A 25,695-nucleotide genomic window follows, 5' to 3' on the forward strand; every position below is an offset into this window, starting at 1 on the left:
GCAACAGGCTTGTGTATGTGCCAGAGTTAGTGAAAAGCAAATGACCTGTTCAGAACTGTAGAGAGAGGACCATCACTAACTGAATTTAGGGAATTGTCAGATGACGTAGTTTTGGACATGTGTTCTGTTTGCGACAATGAATATTGTATTAGTACATTGAGGGTGAGTGCAGTGTTGAGTGCGAGTGTGTACATACAGTAGAGGCTCCTCCTGGGCTGTGTGGTCCAGGGTCAGGGACAGCAGGCCGGCCAGAGTAGAGCAGTGACCGACTGAACACTGCTGCTGAGGACTGACCTTCCCCAGGGCTCTCTCCACACAGTACAGCCACCAGCTGCTCTCCTCTCCACACTCCTTTATTTTCCTCTTTCTCTCTCGTTCCCTCACTATCTCGTTCTCTTTCTACCTTTATGTTTCTCTCCATCTCTCCTTTACTCTTCCCTCTGTACCTCTCTTTAACATTTTGTTTATCTCTGTCTCTGTCTCTCTTTCTTGCTATCTCAATCCATCTTTCTCTCTCTCGCCTTTTCTCTCTCCCTTATCTCTCTCTCTGCATCCAGTGACCCCCCCCCCCTATTTCCCTGCCCATAGCTGGGGTGTGTCCCAGTTGGAGACTCGGAGGGCTAAGGGGTTAGAATTTCAGACTTCAGCCCTCCCATGCACATGTGCTGTCACTCAATCGCCTCTGCACTCACTGCCCAGAGAAAGAGAGGGAGAGAGACACACAGGGGGTTTGGATTTGAGACATTTGGTTCCATTGCCCAGTACTGTCAGGAACCCTGAGCTTCTCTTAAAACTGGTTTGAGAAAGAGGATCCACCGTGGTCATTGGGTACAGTACGTGTTGGAGTTTGTTGAGAAGATCACATGCTGGCACAGGAGATGGCATCAAGGGGGTTGGCAGTGCTGTGTGTGCTGGTGGCTGGCCTTGGTCAGGTAGGAAATATCATACTACTTTGAGTACTGTGGTGCCACTCTATAGACTTCATGCCCTACACTTTCTTAAATCACACAGAATTGGAACCATTTCAACTTCAGGCTATAATATATATGCCATTTAGAAGACAATTTTATCCAAAGCGACTTACAGTCATCCGTGCATACATTTGACATATGGCTGGTCCTGGGAATCGAACCCACTGCAGTGGCGTGACAAGCGCCATGCTCTACCAACTGAGCTACAAAGGGATACATTTGATATTTTCTCACAGTATGCTTGTCAAGACTTTTACTTTGATGTATATGTGTTATTTAAAGCAGTTTAAATGTGATTTAAGTCGTTTTAGCTGTGTTTGTTCTATATTTCCACAGTGCAGGAGTTAGGGGTTAGCTGTGGTGGGACACACTTTTAGCTGTTTATTTAGTCAATCTATGGTTTATGTTTGAATTGATGAAATATGCTATGTTTAACATAACAAACTGATTTTCATCAATGCAAGTGATAAACATCATGTGAAGAGGTGAACGTGGCTATTGGCTAATCTAAACATTTCAGAACCGTTGTAGATCAGATGATGAATACTCTTGTAAATGACCAACGAATGCTGATGTTTTATACATCAGGCGGAAATCGGGGCTCGACTGTTAGCAGGCTTGTCATCAACACCATTATAAGACACATAATGGATGACATTGTAAACAGACATTTTACTAACATAACTTCAAAACTCATTCAGTCACTAGGGCTGTTTATACATGTAATGGAACCCAGGTTGGAGACTTAGACAACTGGCCCTCAGTAACCTCTTCTGTGGAATGGCCTGAAATCATTATGGATGTTGCAGGTTTGCAGCTAATTCATTTCCAAAAGTATGGATAGCAAGATTTCATTTTTTTTAAAGCAATGGCTTTGAATTGATGATGGCAAAGTGTGTTGCCTACTGTATATTTTTATAATGACATAGTTCTAAAAAATGGGTAAGGGCAACTATCTGAGTCACATTTTCTTTATTAGTGTATCCAATTCGAGAACCACATGGTAAACGACATCAGCTGTAGAAGATGGTCATAATAGATCATTGACACAGCCGCGGGGAATGCCAGTCAGTCACAGTTTGCCGCCAGCCCTCGGCCATGTGTCTTACTGTGATTTAGAGGAACAGGTATGTGATGACGCAACCTATGGGGCTTAGCTTGCATCACAAAACGTGTAATCTGAAAGTAATACACTTTAAATACAAACACATACCAAAGAACATGAACACCGGGACCATAGACAATAGAATATAGCCCAATGCCCACTCTACACTTGAAGGCCCATACATACATATGATTTGGATGCCCACTGCTACCCAAGCCGGCTGGTCCCATACACTTCAAATCACATTTAATTAGTCACATGCGTCAAATACAATAGTGAAATGCTCACTTACAAGCACCTAACCAACAATGCAGTTTAAAAAATACGAATAAGAAATTAAAGGAACAAGTAATTAAAGAGCAGCAGTACAATAACAATAATGAGACTATGTACAGGGGGTACCGGTACAGAGTCAGTATGGTTAGTCGAGGTAATTGAGATAATATGTACATGTAGGTAGAGTTATTAAAGTGACTATGCATAACAGAGAGTAGCAGCAGTGTAAATGAGGGGGTGCGCAATGAAAATAGTCTAGGTAGCCATTTGATTAGATGTTCAGGAGTCTTATGGCTTGGGGATAGAAGCTGTTTAGAAGCCTCTTGGACCTAGACTTGGCACACCGGTACTGCTTGCCGTGCGGTAGCAGAGAGAAAAGTCTATGACTACAGCGGCTGTAGACTTTGAGCATTTTTAGGGCCTTCCTTTGACACCGCCTGGTATAGAGGTCCTGGATGGCAGGAAACTTGGCCCCAGTGATGTACTGGGCTGTACGCACTACCCTCTGTAGTGCCTTGCATCGGAGGCTGAGCAGTTGCCATACCAGGCAGTGATGCAATCAGTGCTCTCGATGGTGCTGCTGTAGAACCTTTTGAGGATCTGACGACCCATGCCAAATCTCAAGTCTCGTGAGGGGGAATAGGTTTTGTCGTGCCCTCTTCACAACTGTCTTGGTGTGCTTTGACCATGTTAGTTTGTTGGACACCAAGGAACTTGAAGCTCTCAACCTGCTCCACTACAGCCCCATCGATGAGAATGGGGGTGTGCTCGGTCCTCCTTTTCCTGTAGTCCACAATCATCTCCTTTGTCTTGATCATGTTGAGGGAGAGGTTGTTGTCCTGGCACCACATGGCCAGGTCTCTGACCTCCTCCTTATAGGCTGTCTCGTCGTTGATCAGGCCTACCACTGTTGTGTCATCGGCAAACTTAATGATGGTGTTGGAGTCGTGCCTGGCCATGTAGTCATGAGTGAACAGGGAGTATAAGAGGGGACTGAGCACGCACCCCTGAGGGGCCCCTGTGTTGAGGATCAGCGTGGCAGATGTGTTGTTACCTACCCTTACCACCTGGGGGCGGCCAGTCAGGAAGTCCAGGATCCAGTTGTAGAGGGAGGTGTTTAGTCCCAGGGTCCCCAGCTTGTTAATGAGCTTTGAGGGCACTATGGTGTTGAACGCTGAGCTGTAGTCAGTGAATAGCATTCTCACATAGGTGTTCCTTTTGTACAGATAGGAATGGGCAGTGTGGAGTGCAATAGAGATTACATCATCTGTGGATCTGTTAGGGCGGTATGCAAAATGGAGTGGGTCTAGGGTCTATGGAATAATGGTGTTGATGTGCGCCATGACCAGCCTTTCAAAGCACTTCATGGCTACAGACGTGAGTGCTATGGGTCGGTAGTTGTTTAGGCAGGTTACTTTAGTGTTCTTGGGCACAGGGACTATGGTGGTCTGCTTAAAACATGTTGGTATTACAGACTTGGACAGGGAGAGGTTGAAAATGTCAGTGAAGACACTTGCCAGTTGGTCAGTGCATGCTCGCAGTACACGTCCTGGTAATCAGTCTGACCCTGCGGCCTTGTAAATGTTGACCTGTTTAAAGGTATTACTCACATTGGCTGCGGAGAGAGTGATCACACTGTCGTCCAGAACAGCTGGTGCTCTCATGCATGTTTCAGTTTTATTTGCTGATGGATCGTCGGAGGGCATAGCGGGATTTCTTATAAGCTTCCGGGTTAAAGTCCTGCTCCTTGAAAGCTGCAGCTCTAGCCTTTAGCTCAGTGTGGATGTAGCCTGTAATCCATGACTTCTGGTTGGGGTATGTACGTACGGTCACTGTGGGGACAATGTCTTCGATGCACTTATTGATGAAGCCAATGACTGATGTGGTGTACTCCTCAATGCCATCGGAAGAATCCCTGAACATATTCCAGTCTGTGCTAGCAAAACAGTCCTGTAGCTTAGTATCTGCTTTATCTGACCACTTTTTTATTGACAGAGTCACTGGTGCTTCCTGTTTTAATTTTTGCTTGTAAGCAGGAATCGGGAGGATAGAATTATGTAATCTATTTCAGTAATCTATCTGTGAGTGGACCGATGTGAGAGACCTAAAACCACAGAACAAGATCCTTCATACCTGAGGATCCTAGTTACTCAGGTTACATACAGCACATCAGATAACTATTTTAGCTCTGTGTGTAAGTTTAACCTATGTGAGTTTGAGGTGTTACAACCCAGTGAGTGGAAAGTGGCTGGCGAGATTTCACAAACACCTACCCCAATGGGAGAAAGGCTGTGTTGTTTTTGAGAATATCCCTTGGAATGAAAGAGGGTTGTGTTGCCTACAGAGCATGGGCTCTGTTCATAGAGACGGTCATGTTGGCCAGCAGCTGTTCCCAGATGCGTACTTGATGCCATTTGTCCTGCTCAGTAATCCCCGCAGCGGAAAGAGGAGTCGGCCACTCCCTAAACCATGAAATCAGGGACAAATCCGTCCATAAAGCAGCAGCCGGTGCTGAGTTCATGCTCATTGGAAGAAATCACTCAGTACAGCTGCTCAGTGTCTGAATCACAGGCCTGTTCTGTCTGTGTGGGTGCTTTCTGTTTTACACAGACTTGGGTTTCAGAAACAGGAAGGGCCTCCACTACAGGGGCAGACACAACATTAAAACCACCATGCCAGTGCACTGTTACCAGAGATTATCTTTCCCAATGGCTCTTTCCCAATTCATATTTCCTTGATTGCTGGCATCCACTCTCCTCACCTCTTTCTCAAAGATCTGAGTGGAGAGGCCTTGGATCTTCCCCTCCAATGTGAGGTGAGGAGAAAGGACACGAAGATGAAGGAAAGACAAATTAGGAAAGAGACAGTGTTGTAACAGGCTTTGGTGTTACCTCCATTTTCACCAGCTGAGTCATTGACCAATTAGTGACCCTTCAAAGGATAGGGTCTCTCTCTTCATGTTGTTAGAAAACAGGTTCCATTTAGTCTTTATGTTCATGTTCCATTCACAACAGATGTGACAAACATTACATGGAAAGGAACAGGAAAATACATTTGTGAAATGGGACACTTGTTATCCCATCTCATTCAGAGCACCTGATGCCTTGCATCAAAGGATGTTTTCTCTCTGACACAAAAGGTAATGCATTTTCTTTCGAATGAGATAAGGGAATGGCAGTGGCAGACAAGGCCGACGGAACAAAAACAGCAGTGTTAATGGGCACGGTAATGGTCTCTCCTTGGACTTCTATCATGACCCGCTGAAAGAGGACTGACCCTGGAGCGAAGAAGGGGTAGTGGTGGAGGTGGTGGTGGTAGGGGTGGATGGTGGTAAGGGTGGTCGTGGTGGTAGGGATGGTTGTGGTGGTGGTAGGAGTGGTGGTGAGGGTGGTGGTGGTAAAGGTGGTGGTGGGAAGACTCCTGAGCCAGAGCTGGGAGAAAGAAATAAAGGTGACACCATGAGCTGAGGAAGTGGTTTTGGTCCTGGTACAACCTCCCTCAGGTTTTAATAAAATTCCACTCCAAATTAACAAGTGCTATTTTCACTCCCACACTCTGGGAGCGGAGTCCTAAGTAACTCTCGTCGTCCCCACTAGGTCAGCATTCATGAAGCTCAGACATCTGCTTTTGTGAAACCCTGGCTCGTACCCCCAAACATAGGAGGCCCAAGAAGCCATAGCTGAGGGGTTGGGAAGCGAGGTAGATAGCTGCTCATTACAAGACAATGAATGAGCCTTTGGAACAGTGACGGAGGGGGAACATGAGGGGAACAGGGGCACCTGTCTGACCCTCCACCCCATGACAAGAGGGATTGTCAGGCATGCTGCCTGCATTCTCTCCCTCTTCCCCTCCTGCTCATACTGTGGCACTCTGGCCAGTTCACATACACAGACTGTACCTTCACTCAGCTAGCACATGGCTGACTCAGTGGTCTATTTTATATTATATTTTTGAGAGGCAAGTCTCTAAAGTTATGACTTACTGTTCAAATCCGTAACAAAGCAGACATAGAATTGGAACTCTAGCGAGAGCATGCTGTAATTCTAAAAGCCTTATGTTTCTGTCTAGATATGTATGAGTGACGGTAAATATCTGTGTCTCTTGCACTGACTACGACCCTATGACCAGCTGCGGTAAATGGAGTGAATTAAGCAAAAATAGTTGTTTTATCACACAGCAGCTACTACTGTAAACCACAAATACACATATTTCAAACAGAGTTACTACTCTCATGACATACCTCATACAGTTGGTGCAAGCTTGTAACAGCTCTGAAGATATAAGGGAAGGGTATCAGTCATGCTCCCCCACCATGTCATACCCATGGGTGTGTGTGTGTGTGTGTAACTTTTTTATCTCTCTCTCATTTTCAAGGCACTTGTTTTTTGTTGTTGTTTATCATTTGAAATTCCTCTCCTGACTGAGCATCCTTGACTCAACAGCATGAATTTGAATAATTTCATCCTTGGATACTATAGTAGACAACGGCATAATGTTCTATCTACCAAGCTTCAGTAAATAATTGTCCACTCCATGGGACAGATGTTGGTCTCTTAGCAGCTAAGTTTCATTCACAAAATGCAGGATCTAAATGAGAGATTGGCACACTTTCAAAGCTATTTTTAGAGACAACTGAGAGAGTTGCCAAGGGTCCTTGCTGCTGGCACTACCCATGACAGTCTCGCTTCCGCTCCTCAGTGTGGGGTCAGTCTGAGCAGTATTTTAGTCACAGCAACCGCTTAATACGTGGAAAACCTTTTGACAGTAAACGTTATCACACACCGCGAATAAGATCGTGGATGTTTTGATTGTGAAATACACAGTGATTTTGAAATACAATTTATTGAGATACTCTGCATAGTTGTATATCAAGCTTGGTGTTGACCTTGATATCAGCAACGCTGACCGCAATAACACATCTGTTCTGATACTTTAACTTCCCCAATACGTTTGCCAGCTTATTCCCTCCTCTTGGCCGCGTCATTAACCAGTCTGCAAATCAACACAAATAAACAATTGAAAGGTTGTGTATAAAGTATGATCTGGTTTGGTACCGCGAGACACTTTATGTCAACAGCAGACTCATAGAAAAATATTCCTTACCCTACCTACTTACTTCAGAGCGCAGTCCTACCTACCTACTTCAGAGCGCAGTCCTATCTACCTACTTCAGAGCGTAGTCCTACCTACCTACTTCAGAGCGCAGTCCTATCTACCTACTTCAGAGCGCAGTCCTACCTACCTACTTTAGAGCGCAGTCCTACCTACTTACTTCAGAGCGCAGTCCTACTTACTTCAGAGCGCAGTCCTACCTACTTACTTCAGAGCGCAGTCCTACCTACCCACTTCAGAGCACAGTCCCACCCACTTACTTCAGAGCACAGTCCTACCTACCTACTTCAGAGCGCAGTACACCTCACTGTATTAACGGGGGTGTTGACCCCCAAGAGACACCAGGCAACTTCTGGCCACGGGGTGAGAGGCCAAGGTGTAAAAGTATCTGGGAAAAAGTCCCTAAAACAGTTAATGTTGGTGAGAAGAAAGAGGAGGCCTGCTGTCCTTCACCCTAGCTGACAGAGGTGACTGGTGCTAATTGGTAAGATGACTCCTAGGTGTAGCTCAGTCACTGCTGAACTGGAAAAGAGATGAAGACATTACAGAGCCCTCCTGGTTTTGTTTGCCACCCAGATGGAGTTGAGACCACAGGAGATCAACACAATGATTTTAACTGTGTCTGTTTACTGATTCTCTTCAGAATGTAGCAGGCTCTTTCCAAATTAGACCTCTAGCCCCATTCAACAACCTGATCTCACAAAACTAAACAGGAGCACAGTGTTCAGTTTTAGTTCACAAGGCTAGACCTCAACATCTATTTCTCTAATTCTGATAGTATATGCCATTATTTTACTTGAGTTATTCTTCCCGAGCTGTTGTTGTATTCAATCAAAACCAGTAACCCCACAACACCAAAAAACCTGTTTGAATTCACAAGTTGCCGAGTAGAGCGGTTGAATCAGGAATTCAACAGGAATGTAGTTTCAGTCTTAACCGCATCATCCAGTTACAGATTTTGATTGAACAGGGCCTTTGGCCTCTGACTGGCCGTAGCTTGATCTCTGATCTGTGATCAGAGCGGTAGTGGAAGGTGAGAAGGATTTGCTGTCTAGACTGGTATGTGAGTGTAAACATCTCTGTATGAGCGTAGGGAGGACTACACCAGTGGCTTAGGGTCGGGGTCAGGAATATAGAGCACTCTAAGATTAGTCTGCTCCTAACTCAGCCTGCACATAGTTGATATTCTCCTCAGACTGTACGCTACAGCAGCGTAACAAGGTGCCAGTGTGTCATATCTCCAGGCCTAAGGGACAGGGAAGGGCCACCATGTCCCAATATACAATAGTGATTCAATCTAATAATGTAATCCGCATATCAGTGTCTTTATGTATGGAAAGAGTCACGTGAGGAATGGGCTATGGTCAATGTTCCATATTCTGTTTAGTTGTGTTAACATGTTATTACACGTCGTTACTACAGACTTTATGATTGTTTATGATTATTTTTATATAGACAATACTGCCAATGACCGTGATCCTGTTGTTACCACTAAATGCTGAGATATTTCTTCTGAAGAGTGATGACAGGTGGTGTCTTAAAGGAATGTGTGTTTGAATATGTGTGTGAGGAATTCTGTCATCAGAGCGGATTCGTAAGGTGACCCCCAACCCCTAGTCAGGTGCAAAGTTGAACATAAAGGGGAGTCTGTAAGTGTGAGAAAGAGAGAGGGTGGGAAATCACGGGAACTAAATCCATAGGTGACAGCTGGTGTGAGTGTTTCTGAGTGTGTGCTTGAGATAAAGGCAGAGCGTGCGTGATAGAGAATGAGAATGAACACGAGAGTAATTGTTTTTTGGCAGGCATGATGGGACCCATGTCGTCCAAAATGTTATACTTTTAACTCATCGGACCATAGAACATTCTTCCAAGAGTCTTGATGATCATCCAGGTGCTTCCAGGTGCTTTTTGGGAAACTTGAGTCAACTTTTTGGATGAGATGGGTCCCATTATGTCTGGTGAAAACCAAACACTGCATTCCACAGTAAGAACCTCATACCAGTGGTCAGCATGGTGGTGGTAGTGTGATGGTTTGGGGATGCTTTGCTGCCTCAGGACCTGGACGACTTGTCTTAATAGAAGGAACCATGAATAACCATGAACCATGAATTCTGCTCTGTATCAGATAATTCTATCGGAGAATGTTAGGCCATCCAGTTGTGAGCTGAAGCTGAAGCGCAGCTGGGTCATACAGGAAGACAACGATCCAAAATACAATCAATTCTACATGAAAATGGCTAAAAAGCAACAACTTTACGGTTTAGGAATGGCCTAGTCAAAAGTCCAGACCTAATCCCAATTGAGATGTTGTGGCAGGACTTGAAACAAGCAGTATATGCTTGAAAACCCTGTCGCTTAGTTAAAGCAGTTCTGCATGGAAGAGTGGGCAAAATGTCCACCACAGCGATGTGAGAGACTGATCAACAACTACAGGAAGCGTTTGGCTGCAGAGATTGCAGCTAAAAGGTGGCACAACCAGTTATTTAGTGTAAGGGGGCAATTACTTTTTCACACAGGGAATTGAGTGTTGCATAGCTGTTAATTAAATAAATAAAATAAGTATCATATTTTTGGGGTTATTTATAAACTCAGGATCCTTTTATCTAATATTAGGTTTTGGTTGAAGATCTGATAACATACAGTATCAAAAATATACAAAAGTACAGAAAATCAGAAAGGGGACAAATACTTTTTCACGATACTATATGCATACTGTATCTGTATTCTCAGACGTGAAATCCTTAGATTAGGGCCTAATGAATTTATTTAAATTGACTGATTTCCTTATATGAATTGTAACTCAGTATCATCTTTGATATTGCTGCATGTTGCGTTTATATTTTTGTTCAGTGTACAATATGCACTGAGTATACAAAACATTAAGAACACCTGATCTTTCAATGAGATAGACTGACCAGGTGAATCCAGGTGAATGAATCCCTTATTGATATAATTTAATAAATCCACTCCAATCAGTGTGGGTGAAGGGGAGAGGTTAGAGAGGTTAAAGAAGGATTTTTAAGCCTTGAGACATGGCTTGTGTGTGTGCCATTCAAAGGCTGAATGGGGAAGATAGCAGATTTAAGTGCTTTTGAATGGGGCATGGTAGTACAACCTGGTCTAAGACCATTTCGTATTATTCTGTACGTGAATCCGAGATACTCCATTTAGTATGGTATATTACGTTTCGTATGGTATGTATTCACTTGTGGATGTCCATCACCTATTTCGTAGACATGTTATGAAATATAATTCATATTATATGTTACGAATTTTAAAAACGTACAATATGTTACGAATTTGCAAAACATACTACAGTTGAAGTTGGAAGTTTACGTACACTTAGGTTAGAGTCATTAATTAAATCTTGTTTTTCAACCACTCCACACCTTTCGTGTCAACAAACTATAGTTTTGGCAAGTCAGTTAGGACATCTACTTTGTGCATGACACAATAAATTTTTCCAACAATTGTTTACAGACAGATTATTTCACTTATAATTCTCTGTATCACAATTCCAGTGTGTCAGAAGTTTACATACACTAAGTTGACTGTGCCTTTAAACAGCTTGAAAAATTCCAGAAAATGATGTCATGTCTTTAGAAGCTTCTGATAGGCTAATTGACATCATTTGAGTCAATTGGAGGTGTACCTGTGGACGTATTTCAAGGCCTACCTTCAAACTCAGTGCCTCTTTGCTTGACATCATGGGAAAATCAAAATAAATCAGCCAAGACCTCAGGAAAACAAATGTAGACCTTCACAAGTCTGGTTCAACCTTGGGAGCAATTTCCAAACGCCTGAAGGTACCACGTTCATCTGCACAAATAATAGTACGCAAGTATAAACACCATGGGACCACGCAGACACCATACCGCTCAGGAAGGAGACGCGTTCTGTCTCCTAGAGATGAACGTACTTTGGTGCGAAAAGTGCAAATAAATTCCAGAACAATAGCAAAAGACCTTGTGAAGATGCTGGAGGAAACAGGTACAAAAGTATCTATATCCACAGTAAAACGAGTGCTATATCGACATAACCTGAAAGGTCGCTCAGCAAGGTAGAAGCCACTGCTCCAAAACAGCCATAAAAAAGCCAGACTATGGTTTGCAACTGCACATAGGGACAAAGCTCGTACTTTTTTGGAGAAATGTCCTCTGGTCTGATGAAACAAAAATAGAACTGTTTGGCAATAATGACCATCGATATGTTTGGAGGAAAAAGGGAGAGGCTTGCAAGCCGAAGAACACCATCCCAACCGTGAAGCACGGGGGTGGCAGCATCATGTTGTGGGGATGTTTTGCTGCAGGAGGGACTGGTGCACTCCTCTGTCAGGAGGAATGGGCCAAAATTCACCCAACTTATTGTGGGAAGCTTGTGGAAGGCTACCCGAAACGTTTGACCCAAGTTAAACAATTTAAAGTCAATGCTACCAAATACTAATTGAGTGTATGTAACCTTCTGACCAACTGGGAATGTGATGAATGAAATAAAAGCTGAAATAAATCACTCTGACATTTCACGTTCTTAAAATAAAGTGGTGATCCTAACTGACCTAAGACAGGACATTTTTTACTAGGACTAAATGTCAGCAATTGTGAAAAACTGAGTGTATGTACATTTCCAACTTCAACTGTATATGCTACGAATTTGCAAAACATATGATATAATGATATACAAATTCTAGCTTGGTGGCCAATGTTAGCTTGCTGACTAACATTAGATTGGCTAGGGGTTAGGGTTAGGGGTTAATGTTAGGGTTAGGTTTAGGAGTTAGGTTAATGTTAGGGTTAGGGATAACTAAAAGTGTTAAGGTTAGGGGAAGGGTTAGCTAACATGCTAAGTAGTTGTAAAGTAGATAAAAAGTAGTAAGTAGTTGAAAAGTTGCTAATTAGCTAAAATGCTAAGGTTGTTCCAACCACCCTACTTTTGTTTTTGCCTTAAGTAACGATCTGCCAAACGTAAGACATCATACTAATTTGAGCGTCCAGGATTTACATTTACTTAGTCTACGAGACCAGGCTGGATAGTAGGTGCTAGGAGAAACCGGTTTGTGTCAAGAACTGCAACACTGCTGGGTTTTTCACACAACAGTTTCCCGTGTGTATCAAAAATGGTGCACCACCCAAAGGACATCCAGACAACTTGACACAACTGTGGAAAGCATTGCAGTCAACATGGGCCAGCATCCCTGTGGGATGTGTTCCTAATGTTTGGTATACTCAGTGTATGTCTCCACACACCTTGGCTATTGAGGGATTCAAGACAATGTTTTTTTTTTATTGATCTCAGATTGTGTCTGTCATTGTAAAAGTAGCCTGTCATTTAGATAATTTTTGAGGTAAAGTCTCCAGTAATCTAAATTTTTCCCTGGACGCTAGGCTATAAAATACATGTCCCCATGTGTGCAACTTATGCAAGCACCATTTCTTTATTACAATTGTGATTTATTTTCATATGTTCTGGTACTTCAGAGCACCCCCCCTCCCTCTCGGGGTCACTTTTTGTTTCCAGCACCTCCCAATTTACAAATTAAGCGCTGGAGATGTAGTGTGTGAAACCTGAACCCATGCCTCTCCACCCCCTCACCCACTTTAGGGACGGGGTAGGGGGGGGGGCACCATTCAACCACCACCAGGCCGCAGAGAGAGGCCAGCTGCGGCATCCCTCACCAACTGATATTAGTAGCCACAACACGACTACCAAAAATATACAAATGTATTTGGGTTCTGTACTCCTTTGACATGAAGAATGTGAATCATGATTTAAACGACTTCATTCACCCAGAAATGTATGGCCCTCACTCAGAGCATCTAAATGGTCTCTTAAAATGAATCCCATTCTGTTGCCCCCAGGTCGGGAGCAGTGGCCAAGCGGGCAGGGAGGACCTGAACCCAGCGGCCCTGTATCCATGGAGACAGAGGAGCAGTGGGGGTCTGAGCAGGGTGAAGAGGGACTGGATCATCCCTCCAATCAGGGTACTGGAGAACAGCAAGCAAGTCCCTGAAAACCTGGTCCAGGTACTGAATCACGTCATCTCATCTATACTGATGTTAGGGGCCTCTATATTGTACACATTAACTGATGAGAGTGTTGGCTAAGTGACTACAACGTAAATGTTAGGGTAACACTGACACTTTTTGGTCCAGTGAAATTGATCTTACCAAACATGGTATGTAAGATCAGTCACGTGTGATCAAGACAACCTACTGCTCTCAGACTAAAGTGAACATGGCTATTGTCCAGACAGACAGCCATTTAAACTGAGCATGAAAGAGCCACGCTGGCCTCTCTGACCTCTACAACCACTAACCAACCACTGCTGTTGCTCTCCCTCCCTGTTCCCATCAGTGACCACATTCACACCTGGTACTCTATGTGCTGTTCTGTTCAGTTCACTCTCCTCTCACTCTTCCAATGAGATTCTCACCCAGCCATCCTCCTGTGTTGTTTGTTTCTCCAGATCAAATCAGACAAGATTTTCACTGGAGAAGTGATCTACAAGCTGGAAGGACCAGGGGTTGACCAGGACCCTAAGAACCTGTTTGAGATAGACGATAAAACAGGCTGGATCAGGAGCATGATTCCCCTGGACAGAGAGAAATACAGAAGCTTCACGGTATAACTCACAGGAGAGACATTAGCACTATTGCCTTTGACCCATAAATTATACTATGTCACTGCAGGTCAGTCAGAACCCTTCTTGTGTTTGGGTAACAAGGAATGTCACATGACATAATAGCATGTCATCCAATGTTTTTCAACTGAACGTCTACCAATGCGATTTTGTTAAATTGACTGTCTTGGTTGAGTGAGAAGGGAAGCATGTTACTGTAGTGGGTTGTTTTCTTCGCAGGTCTACATGAGCAGCTGAATATAGACGCAAATCAATCACAGTCAATAAGCTGAGAATTGTGTAAGAACAGCAAACACTCTGAATGAAAAGAGGATGTGGAGAAACATAAGAGTAATGTCCTGTTTCTGTTCTCGGCAGCTGAAAGCCTTTGCCCTGTCGCCCAGTGGAGAGAGACTGGAGAATCCCTCCACCATTGAGATCGTAGTGCTGGATCAAAATGATAACCGGCCCAACTTCTCCCAGAAAGAGTTTGCTGGATCCGTTTATGAATTCTCCGTACCAGGTAAACAGATGCATCACCTACACACGCTGTGGATGTACATGCAGTCGATACACAAAATGCCAACTGATTGGGTAGTGAACTGAGAGAGTGATTGTTGTTGTTTTAACAGGCACATCTGTGATGTCTGTGACTGCGACTGATGCTGACGACCCAACCACAGACAACGCTATCCTGAGCTACTCCATCATTGGCCAGGAGAGCATCCCGCTTCTCCGCATCAACAAGACCATGTTTGGCATCAACAACGAGACAGGGGCCATTTACACACGAGACGTGGGTCTAGACTGGGAGGTAGGGGCTCTTCCTTTGTCTTTTCATTGACCCATTATTTAGGTCATGCCCTTTCTGGTTCAACAGAAGCACAATATTTTGAAAGGTGTTTGAAAGGAAAAACTAATTCACGTAAAATAATATGCTGTATGTGCCATAAATGACTGTGAACGTCTGTGCATTCCTTACAGGTGGTTAAAGGTTTTAGGTTGACACTGCAGGTTGCTGACATGTCAGGCATGGGGTTAACCAGTCTTGCGAATGCAGTCATACATGTGACTGACATCAACAACAACCCCCCACGATTCTCCCCAGACCAGGTGAGTTTAACTGTTTAATCTCTCAGGAAACTGTTAGCTCTCTTCCATCAATTGCCTTTTATCAGATGATATAAACGATATGGACACATCATTCAGGCCAGCTTCAAAATATAGACATGCACATTCACATGTGTTTATATAAAGTAAACACAACACAACTGCGTTGTGTCTCTGTTTCCTGAATACAGTACACTATGTCAGCTGTGGAGAACAAAATAGACTTTGTGATTGGCTGGGTCAACGCCACAGACAATGATGAGCCAGGGACAGGAAACTGGGAGACAAAATACACCATCGCCAAGGGCAACCCCTCTAGGAACTTTGCCATTCGCACAGACCCTGTGACCAACGAGGGTATTCTGTCAGTGGTGAAGGTAAGTTATTCTCCATCGGACGGGAGGGAATGTGTGGGGGACATTCTGGCTCCATGTTAGAATGACAAACATGACAATCAGTTAATCCAGTTTATATAAAGCCTATATAGAGTATAGAGCATGTGTTCACACACAGTCAGAGCCAGTCCTTGATACATGACACTGTTACCCCATCTAGTGGTGACTAACTATCCAAGTTGTCTTTCAAAACCTCTGCTTTTTTGTTTGTTATTGCAGGCTCTGGACTACGAGTCCCAAGAGCTGTATACTCTGACTCTGACAGTGGAGAATGTGAACCCTCTCAGCATCAAGGCCCCCAAGAACCCTGTAAGCAGTGCCACAGTGGTGGTGACCGTGGTGAATGAGAACGAGGCCCCACGCTTTATTAAAGACCCCATAGAGATCTTGGTTCCTGAGTCTGTGGACCCTGGCACCGTGCTGGCCAGTAACATCGCCTACGATCCCGATAATGCAAGACTCAAGTAAGATTGGTGCACTGGAGAACTCTTTCATTTGTGTTTACACTGAATATATAAGAATATACGTTCTCTGTCTTTAAGGAAATTAAAACATTGCTGTCAATTCAATCAGGTATGACATACTCAGGGATCCTGAGGGATGGCTTATAATCAATCACGAGACTGGAGAAATCACAGCCAGGAAACCGTTCAATGTCCGCTCCCCTCACGTCAAGAACAACATTTACAATGCTGTCATCAGAGTCACAGACACAGGTGAGTATCCCGAGTTAGCCACTGCTTCACCTCACGTAACTGGAGACATGAGGTCAAGCAGGAAGTGACAGTGAATAATGACGTCCTTTCCTCCTAGATGCTGGTGGAATCTCGACCACAGCGTCTCTGGTGATCACGTTGTGGGAGACCAATGACTTCCTCCCTCAGCTGTTCCCCCTGATGGGGACGGTGTGCAGCGAGTCAGGCCGGAAGACATCTGGTCTGTTCCTGACTGCTGTGGATGAGGACCTGCCCCCTCATGCAGAACCCTTCACCTTCCACCTGCAAGACATTAATGTGTCTGCCAACTGGACCATCATACAGGTCAATGGTAAGGACAGAATTAGATACTCCTTATCGTCCAAGACATATGTTATGTCTTCTCATTCCAACTCTCTCTCTCTCCAGAGACTCATGCAGTGCTGCGACCCCTGGTAGAGCTGGAGACAGGGGAATATGCTGTCACTGTGTTGGTGACTGACTCTGGCACCCCAAGTCTCAGTGCATATGCTCAGGTCAATGTGACTGTGTGTCCGTGTGGGAAAGACAGTGAATGTAAGACCGAAGCTGCTGCCATATTCGGAACACGAGTTGGTGTCAGCTTCATCGCCTTACTGGTCATCATGGCCAGCATCGCACTCCTGCTGTGTAAGCTATACATACCTCATGTAAACCCTCACAACACCTGAACAAAGCACATCGCTACATGAACACACACATTTCCCCAAATGTTTCTGTGCAGTGAGATGGGTCTCTGTGTTCTCAGTGTTGCTACTCCTGGCTGTAGCCGTGGGTAACTGCAGACGGCATCATATGAAGAAAGGAGAAGGGTTGTTGGTGGGGGATTCAGACGAAGACATCCGTGACAATGTCCTGAACTATGACGAGCAGGGTGGTGGAGAGGAGGATGAGGTCAGACATTATAACACGTTACAGCTGGCAGAACCAAGTTATCTGGTGACATCGCCTCTCTTGTCCTATAGACACTTCATATTCCTCATCCTTTACTCTCACTAGAATGCCTTCAACATTGACCTACTGAGGAACCCAACAGATGTGGGACCACTCCCAATATCCTACTACCCTCCCGTCTCTGGCATCCCCAGGGGAAAGCAGCCACTCAGGAAAGACTACCCAGACAACCTGCCCTCCCCCTCGTATCCACGGAAACCCCCAGCGGACCCCACTGACATTGAGGACTTCATCAATGATGTGAGAGAGAGGATTCCATCATGGCCCTGGCCTATTGTTTTAGTCCGTTGAAATAAGAACGGTCCAAATCCCCAGAGAGAAACAAATGTATTTCTTGCCTATTTGTGTCTCCACAGGGCCTGGAGGCAGCAGACCATGACCCCAACATCCCTCCCTACGACACAGCTCTGATCTATGACTACGAGGGTGATGGCTCCCTGGCAGGCAGCCTGAGCTCCATCGCCTCAGCCAGCTCAGACGGCGACCAGGACTATGACTACCTCAATGACTGGGGACCACGCTTTAAGAAACTGGCCAACATGTACGACCCACGCTAAAGGAGACTGCCTGGTTATTTAGCTACCAGTACATTTACCATAGCTTTATCCTCAGATGCCATCTATTTTCTCCTAAACTCCACCCAACTCCCTATTCTTCATCATACATCCTCCCTCTTCTTCTTGTAGCTAGAACTTGAGATCATCCTCAGTGTAGGACATGGTAGGATTTTGACTGATTGGCAGAAGTTTAGAGTGGATCTCTGTGTTCCTATTCCTTTATTTTTCCAATTGTCTCCGGCAGTGCATTAGCTCAATTCTTTAGGCTCTTTTGACACTACATATTGTCCTCCTCCAATCCCTCTCTTTGCAACTGTAAAAGGTCACCATTGTCATTTTCAGGACTATCATGGGTAATGTTGATATTCTCCTCCCAGTTCGGCAACTTTCTGACTGGCTTGATGAGACAACCACACAGCATTCTGCAACATATGAATGGTTCACCTTGTGCTGAGTGGTATACGTGTGAATGGCGAAGGGAGGGAAAGAAAGACATGGTAGAGCATACCAATGAGAGAAGAGAAATATGCACTGTAGTCCTCCAGTCAGTCAGTCCATAGAGTCACTTAAAACCACAGTGGCCTTACCAGTCAGGTGTGTCGTCTTGGAGGTTTCTCTAATCATTTTTTGGTTTGTGTTTTGTAGAAAGCTTTATGTGAGAGGAATGTAGAGAAAGGTTGACCATGTACTTAAACATTGATGGCAAAAAGGGCTAAGCATGCTATAAAGGGAAACAGAACATCTGTGGAATTGTACCCACATCTGGTATTAACTTTTAAAATACTGTATGTGACCTCTACCATATGAAAACATTGATTTTCTAAATGCTAGTGTTACGTTTCTTTTTTATAAATATTTTGTACATATATTTTCCATTTCTTAATTTAGTTTTCCCCTAACAATATTACACCAATCCTCAACTCCTAAAACAAACTCCACTTGGGAGGTCTATACACTTTGATAATTCTGCCATTTCAGTTTGACACCTACAATTAAAACATTTGAAGCCAATAACCAATGCTATGACATTTGAGGAGAGACGGCTTGGACAGTTTTCCTTCAAACATAATGCAATACTCAAACTCCTGTGAGAACCAATGGTTTGGACGTGACATTTTTGTTTTCTTGATTGACATGTATAAATTATAAATAAATACTTTACATAATACATAAAAATGTTTCAAAGCAGTTCTCATATTACTATTCATTTATAAATACTCAAAATAGAGGACATTTTCTTGAAGTCATATTCAAGTTTGGTAAACAGAACACAAGATGGCGCTGGCAACTCAATGACAGTTGAAATAAAGCTTTATTTAAACACCCCTGAGCATCACAGGGATTTTGGAGCAAATCACCATTTTACAACTCAAGGTAGGATTCTGCCCATAATACAATGAACTGCATATCCACTGCAGCAATGAACAACCTTTATTGGTACACCATTTATGCCATGCTAAGGCTGACCCAGACCAGGTGCCACTTACCCAGAGTATGGTTAAAATACTCTGAAAACCTAAAAAAAGGCCCAACAAATGTTCCCTCTAAGGAAGTGAAAGAGGACCCTTGGTCCTAAAAAGGGTCTATGAGTTCACTGTTCCTCACCACTAACAGATACACCTAGTCTAGTTACACCTCACTGTAGTGAATGGACATTTATCAACAAACTGAACTGAATATCCACCAGGAAAAGCAGGCGAGGTGGCACTTAACTGTCTATGGTGATTTGTGTACTGGAACCTTGCAACCTCACAGAGAGGGGCTCTGGTCCTCCTACATTATATTGCTGGAGGAGTGTGTGTACAGATTTTTGCAGAGGAGTGTTGAGACTGACCGGGTCATACAGGCCTCAGGTTCAGATGTTCATCATTATCGTCCTTCCTACGAGGAGGTGGGCGTGGCTCATCATCCTCCCCTGTGTCCTGCTTGTCCTTCTCTGCTTCGATCCAGCTTTGAGGGGCGATCATCTTCTTGGGCCCGTGGGGAGGGGGTCCCAGCAGAGCCTCGATATCCTCATAGTTCACCACTTCCCGCTCCAGAAGAGCATTGGCCAACTGAAAATACAGAGAAAGACGGTTAGCCAACTGTGAACGCAAAATTGATTGACAATGGAATACAATACATGATGAGTGTTTAAATATGGTAGCTATGTAGACACCACGTCACACAAAAATATGGCTAACAAGTGTGGAATGAGGGTCTTACCATTATCAGCTTGTCTCTGTTATCCAGAAGCAGTTTCTCGGTCTGTCTGTAGGCACGTGCTATCAACAGCTTCGCTTCCTGCAAGAACCAAAATACAAGCCATCCTTCACAAGGTTATCTCCAATGAACAGAACTACAGGTAAACTTACAACAGGGGAATCTTCTACTCGTAATGTTTCGCGGGTGCAGACTTACGTGGTCCATCTGCTGCTGGAGGCCCTGGCTGAAGGGCCTGCGTCCGACAGCTCCCTGCTCCTCGGTCTCAGGGAAGGACACCTGACCCACACTGGAGGACATGCCATACTGCTTCACCATGGAGTAGGCCACACGAGTCACCTTCCGCAGGTCATCCTGGGCACCTAGTGCACAGACCAACATGTCTCACACACTGAATGCTATAGGTGTGTGTATGTTGTGATGAATGGTCAGACAGCCTACCTGTGGTGACCTTGTTGAAGGTGATGGCCTCCGAGGCTCTTCCTCCTAGAGCCATACACATCCTCTCAAACAGCTGTTCTTTGGAGAACAGGTACTGGTCTCTGGGTAGGATCTGGGCAAAGCCGAGGGCAGCGTTGGTCCTGGGGGCAATGGACACCTGGCAAACAAGACAACCAGCAAATATATGACCATTGTAAAATATATTGCCATCTACTATGTTTTTGGTCCTGTTCATTTCTCCATAGTATTCAACAATATCGCATTGATCAAAGACTGACATTAGTGGATATACAGCTATGGAGGTGGTGTCACCTTCATGAGTGCCTCTGTGTGCTCTAACAGCCATCCAACCAGGGCATGGCCAGACTCATGGAACGCTACAATCCTCTGCTCCTCTTTGGACAGGATCTTACTTTTCTTCACACTTCCTGGATACAAACGGAGAAAGTCAATAAGGGACCAGAAATCAATCTCTACCACAAGAAATTTGGCAAGTGAGTTCCACGGTGGCAGACATTCATAGACATCGTAATGACCTCATACCGGCTAGGACTCTCTCCACAGCGTACTCAAAGTTGAAGGTGTCGATGGACTTGTAGCCTTCCCTGGCAGCGTGCAGGGCTGCTTCATTACAGATATTGGCAATGTCTGCCCCTGAGAGAGTAATACACAATCCTGTTAGTAAATAAGTGTATTCTAAAAACTGTGAGCCTATGTTCAGTGACAGCATACAAGGTGAATATACAGTTGTTTTAGAGGGGTGCTATTTAAGCAATAAGGCCTGAGGTGTGGTATATGCCCAATATACCACGGCTAAGGGCCTGGACACCGCCCTTAGCCGTGGAATATTGGCCATATATCACAAACCCCCAAGGTGCCTTATTGCTGTTACAAATTGGTTACCAACATGAAGGGTTTTGTCATACCTGTGGTATACAGTCTGATATACTATGGCTGTCAGCCAAATAAGCATTCAGGGCTCGAACCACTGAGTAACTTCAGCCATGTGTGTACATACCACTGAACCCTGGGGTGAGCTCTGCCAGACGCAGGGAATAGCTGCTGGCTGGGTGGGTGAGCTTGAGTATCTTCAGGTGCTGCTCGTAGATCTCCTTCCTCTCCTGAAATGCACAAGAAGTATACAGCTCATGCACACTTAATACATTGGAGATCTTCAGGTTAAGATACTTTCAGAGGACAGGGCACTGTACCTGCAGAGTGGGGAAGTCGATAAATATGTGCCTGTCCAGTCTCCCTGGTCTCATGAGAGCATTGTCCAAAATGTCCGCCCGGTTTGTTGAGGCCAGGACTATCACATGGTCAGTAGTGCCCATTCCTATTGGGAGAACGGTAATGAACAGTATATAAGTGCAAACAATGTTGCTGAATAGCAAAAAAAAGACATGAGATACATGTATTATGTTCCCCCCAAAAATACTTAAAACCTTCACATGTCAGTTATGATAAAGAGATTGATAACCGTGACGAAGTAGCGGAAAGCTATTATTTGTGTAACCCTAATCTCGGTTAACTCAAAACAAACCCCCTCCTCACCGTCCATCTCCACCAGCAGTTGATTGAGGGTCTGCTCTTCCTCGGTGTTCGAGAAGCCAGACATGTTATTGGAGCGCTTCTTTCCCACAGCATCAATCTCATCTATGTAGACGATGCAGGGGGCTCGGGCACGCGCCTCTTTGAACAGACTCCTCACCCTGGCAGCACCAAGTCCTGCACTTACAGACAAAATATACTTTATTATTGCTTTGACTTGCTGTCCACCTTGCAGTCTTCTTTGGACAACTTAACGGATAAGACTTCTGATTGTAAACAGTGCAAATCTTACCCCCAATGACTTCCACAAACTCAGAGCCTGCCATGGCCAGGAAGGGCACCTGTGCCTCTGTGGCCACAGCTTTGGCCAGCAGAGTCTTTCCACAGCCTGGGGGCCCCAGCAGCAGGGAGCCCTTAGGGACTTTGGCCCCCAGGTTGAGGTACCTGTCTGGGCACTGCCAAGAGAAATCAGGAAGTCAGCAAGACACCTGTTGACATTGGTAATAACTGTCACACAAATCACCCCTTTACATTTGCCCTCTTACCTTCAAATAGTCAACAAACTCCTTCACCTCCATCTTTGCCTCGTGCATGCCCGCCACATCTTTGAAACTCACACCCTTCCCAGACTTGCCATTCACAATAGTGAACTTGGCCATTTTCAGCTGGTTCTGTTGAGCACATCACAGACGAGCATGAGAAACACAACAAAATGGCTAAGACTAGTAAAGGGAAAACAGTTCAACAGCCCCTACTTACAAATGCACTGAAGCCGCCCTCTTTTCCACCCATGCCAGCCAGGCGGAAAATATACCACAGGATTGCCACCCCAATGGCAGCCATTCCAAGGGCATAAAGCGCACTGTGACAGAAAGAGAAAAAAGCAATATTGTACCAATGTCATGGAAACACATATTACATGTTATTGAGGTATAATCATATTACCTAACCATGGCATCCATGTGATATTCATTCTTGCATGATCACATCACAGATACAGCTGTTGGTTGAGAGTCAGGTACTCACTTTCCAAAGAAGCCAGTGCGCTTGTAGGAGACTGGGATCCTGTCCTTGGCGTCAATGTTCAGCTCCTCTTCTGCAGCTCTGAGCTTCTCCTCAAATTTGTCAATGTTGGCCACCTGCATACGGTACATCAGAGCCAGCCTCTGCACACAGATGGACAGAGGAAGCGTGTGAAGGGGGGCATATTTCACTGAACATCATCTAGATTCCTGTACTTATAAATAGGTGACATGGCCATCACAACATAAGTGGGGATGGAATGTATCAACACTAAAAGCTGAGGGGTATACTACAAAGTAGGATCAATGAGTTAGCCAGCTAACATTTATAAGCAACCCAAAATAACTATTGATTTTCTGGTTCATTAAAAAGCTAAATTTAGATATGCATTTTCATTTGTTGAATCAATTAGACCAAGCTCATCTTTCTAAAAAAATAACTGAATATTTGGGCAAGTTCTCAAGGAGTTAGCCAGTTTCTGCTTTGTAGTATTACTGTACATCAGTGTCCAGATTCTAGAATGAGGAAAAGGAACGTACAGGCCTTCCGAAGATGACTGCTCCAGGGTGGAGGTAGATTTCCACGATGTCGCTCTCAGGGACCACCTGCACACGAGACACCTCACCCTTGGCCAGCATCTCATTGACAAAGTCATTCCAGGAGATGTTTCCCCCACTGGTATTGATGGAGTTGAGGAGGCTCATGACCAGGGCGATGATGAAGAGAGTGCGCAGACGTTCCCTGTACATCTGATCCTCTTGCTCCCGTCGCTTCTTCTCCTCTGAAAGACAATGGGGAATTAAGAGGTGCAGCTAACATCTCACCTGTGTATTCATGGCACAAGATAGTTAGTATAAAGAACTGTAGCCTGAATGCAAAGCTGTGTTGAGGTTTCTTACTGACCTTCATCTTCCTCTGGATTTTTCCCCTTGGGTCCATCACTGTTCTTTTGATCTTGTTGTTTAGACTGAGATGTGCTGAAATAATTTGTGGAACCTGCAATGATAGGGTACGAGTCAGTGTCAGACTGGGAAATATTAGATCATCTTCAAATTAGTGTGTGTGTGTGTGTGTGTGTGTGTGTGGGGGGGGGGGTGACTGCTTACCTAAAATATTCCACAGGTCAACAGGGTTTTTGAACAAGCGGTTCTTGGTCATTAGCTTACTTATTGCAGTCAATCTGGGACTCATGGGTCTGTGTAGCAGTTGCTGGAGAAAGAAGTGGTAGCATAATATTAGACCAGGACCGTTTCCTGTTGCTCACAGTTACAGGAGCTAAGTACATAACAGAGGAGTGGCGTGACCATGGTGATTTGAATGACAGTCAGCTATTGTCATGGTGGAAACAAAGACAGGCAACTAACCTGAATGATCCCAGGGTTGAGGCCATTATGTGGTTGAGTCACAAATGGACGAAGTGAGCATGATAATATTTTACAGTTCATACATGTCGATTGCTGCAGTTTCACGCCATCGTTGTTTGGACGCTTGTTGACAAATTGACAGTTGTTGCGTCCCGATACGGTCCATATTATAGTCTTGTACTTTCTACAAGAACTGGCACGTCGCAGAGCTGCCATTTCCTTGCCTGCTAGACTACCGAACATTCGCACAGGTTAGATACAAATACAGTACAGCTGGCTAGCTAATAAAACTGGCATGGTCACCATTAACAGTGCATTCACTACCTGGCTAGCAAACGTCAGTAATGACAATAGGCTTCGACCTTGAGATTGCAGCAGTGGTCAGCGCGGTATTTTGTTATATAAAAAGCGAACTACATCGTTAGCTGTTGTTATTCAACATGACATGAATAATAAAGATGGTATGCTACATTAAAGACATTTCACTCCTTACAACGACCAGTCCTCAGTACATGTACAACTGTCTATGTATCTTAAACGACAAGATTTCGTTCACAAATCCTTTGATATGCTCTGAAATGTAGATGTGCCCATCATTCTGTTTTGGTAAGGAATTTGTATAATTGAAGCAAGGTCAGTGAATTAAATAGGTGAAATCCCTTGTTAAGCTGACCACGAGAGCAAATAAGCACATACATATCCTGACGCACTTAAAAAGTGTTTGCTGAACCCCGAACTTTAACCCCAAGAGACACGTGTCCCTTGACCAAAGAGTATCTATATATTTGATTTGATTCTATGTTCACGCTGATATAGACATAACTTTCAATTTGCGGAAAATATATAATTTATTGTCAATAAACTGTTAGACTAGGACCTTTTCCGGTTGCTCACAGTTACAGTTGCTACAGTACATAAAAGAGAATATTCAGTACTGAACGGCCCTTTGACCCTTGTCGGATTACGTCACGATGTTGCTTCATGAGCATTCTACCTGCGCAGGATTTTCACATCCAGGAAACACGTTCCTTGAGATAAAAACGGCACATAGAATAGATGCTAACTGTAATAAAATACAAAAATACACGTATTATTGACAATGTGCTTGTGCGCTATAACATCATTGTATTTTACTGTATCTGCCTCTTGTGTATGCTAAATAATGTCTCTATGGACTTATTTGCTGTAGTTACAAAAGTAGCCACCAGAGGTAGCTATGGCATCGAGCATTCATTGTGTTTATATTTTGAGAAAAACAAACAATTTCTAATACTTTTATCAGTA

The 25,695-nt window shown here is 44.2% G+C and overlaps 2 protein-coding genes across 3 annotated transcripts; one reads left to right on the plus strand and one right to left on the minus strand.

Moving 5' to 3' along the window:
• Positions 1-692: 692 nt before the first annotated feature.
• On the plus strand, positions 693-19,273 carry cdh15 (cadherin 15, type 1, M-cadherin (myotubule)). Its single transcript, XM_035758028.2, has 14 exons — positions 693-932; positions 13,320-13,484; positions 13,928-14,083; positions 14,459-14,603; positions 14,713-14,894; positions 15,065-15,193; positions 15,382-15,567; positions 15,805-16,049; positions 16,159-16,301; positions 16,399-16,632; positions 16,710-16,949; positions 17,068-17,213; positions 17,319-17,513; positions 17,630-19,273. The coding sequence occupies exons 1-14, from the start codon at positions 864-866 to the stop codon at positions 17,828-17,830; spliced, it is 2,436 nt and encodes an 811-aa protein (XP_035613921.1). The 5' UTR covers positions 693-863; the 3' UTR covers positions 17,831-19,273.
• On the minus strand, positions 19,124-25,171 carry spg7 (SPG7 matrix AAA peptidase subunit, paraplegin). 2 transcript variants are annotated; one of them, XM_035758027.2, is made up of 18 exons: positions 24,736-25,171; positions 24,412-24,643; positions 24,154-24,256; positions 23,951-24,043; positions 23,587-23,828; positions 23,051-23,190; positions 22,784-22,886; positions 22,570-22,695; positions 22,317-22,479; positions 22,028-22,201; positions 21,685-21,809; positions 21,492-21,594; positions 21,017-21,127; positions 20,786-20,901; positions 20,474-20,630; positions 20,231-20,394; positions 20,036-20,113; positions 19,124-19,884 (listed from the first exon to the last, which is right to left on the minus strand). In XM_035758027.2, the coding sequence occupies exons 2-18, from the start codon at positions 24,625-24,627 to the stop codon at positions 19,669-19,671; spliced, it is 2,430 nt and encodes an 809-aa protein (XP_035613920.1). In that variant the 5' UTR covers positions 24,628-24,643; positions 24,736-25,171; the 3' UTR covers positions 19,124-19,668. The 2 variants fall into 2 exon arrangements, with proteins under 2 accessions (XP_035613920.1, XP_035613919.1); XM_035758026.2 differs by having other exon boundaries at positions 24,412-25,170.
• Positions 25,172-25,695: the final 524 nt, after the last annotated feature.

The sequence above is a fragment of the Oncorhynchus keta genome, chromosome 14 (assembly GCF_023373465.1).
Source record: "Oncorhynchus keta strain PuntledgeMale-10-30-2019 chromosome 14, Oket_V2, whole genome shotgun sequence".
Classification (NCBI taxonomy): Eukaryota; Metazoa; Chordata; class Actinopteri; order Salmoniformes; family Salmonidae; genus Oncorhynchus; species Oncorhynchus keta.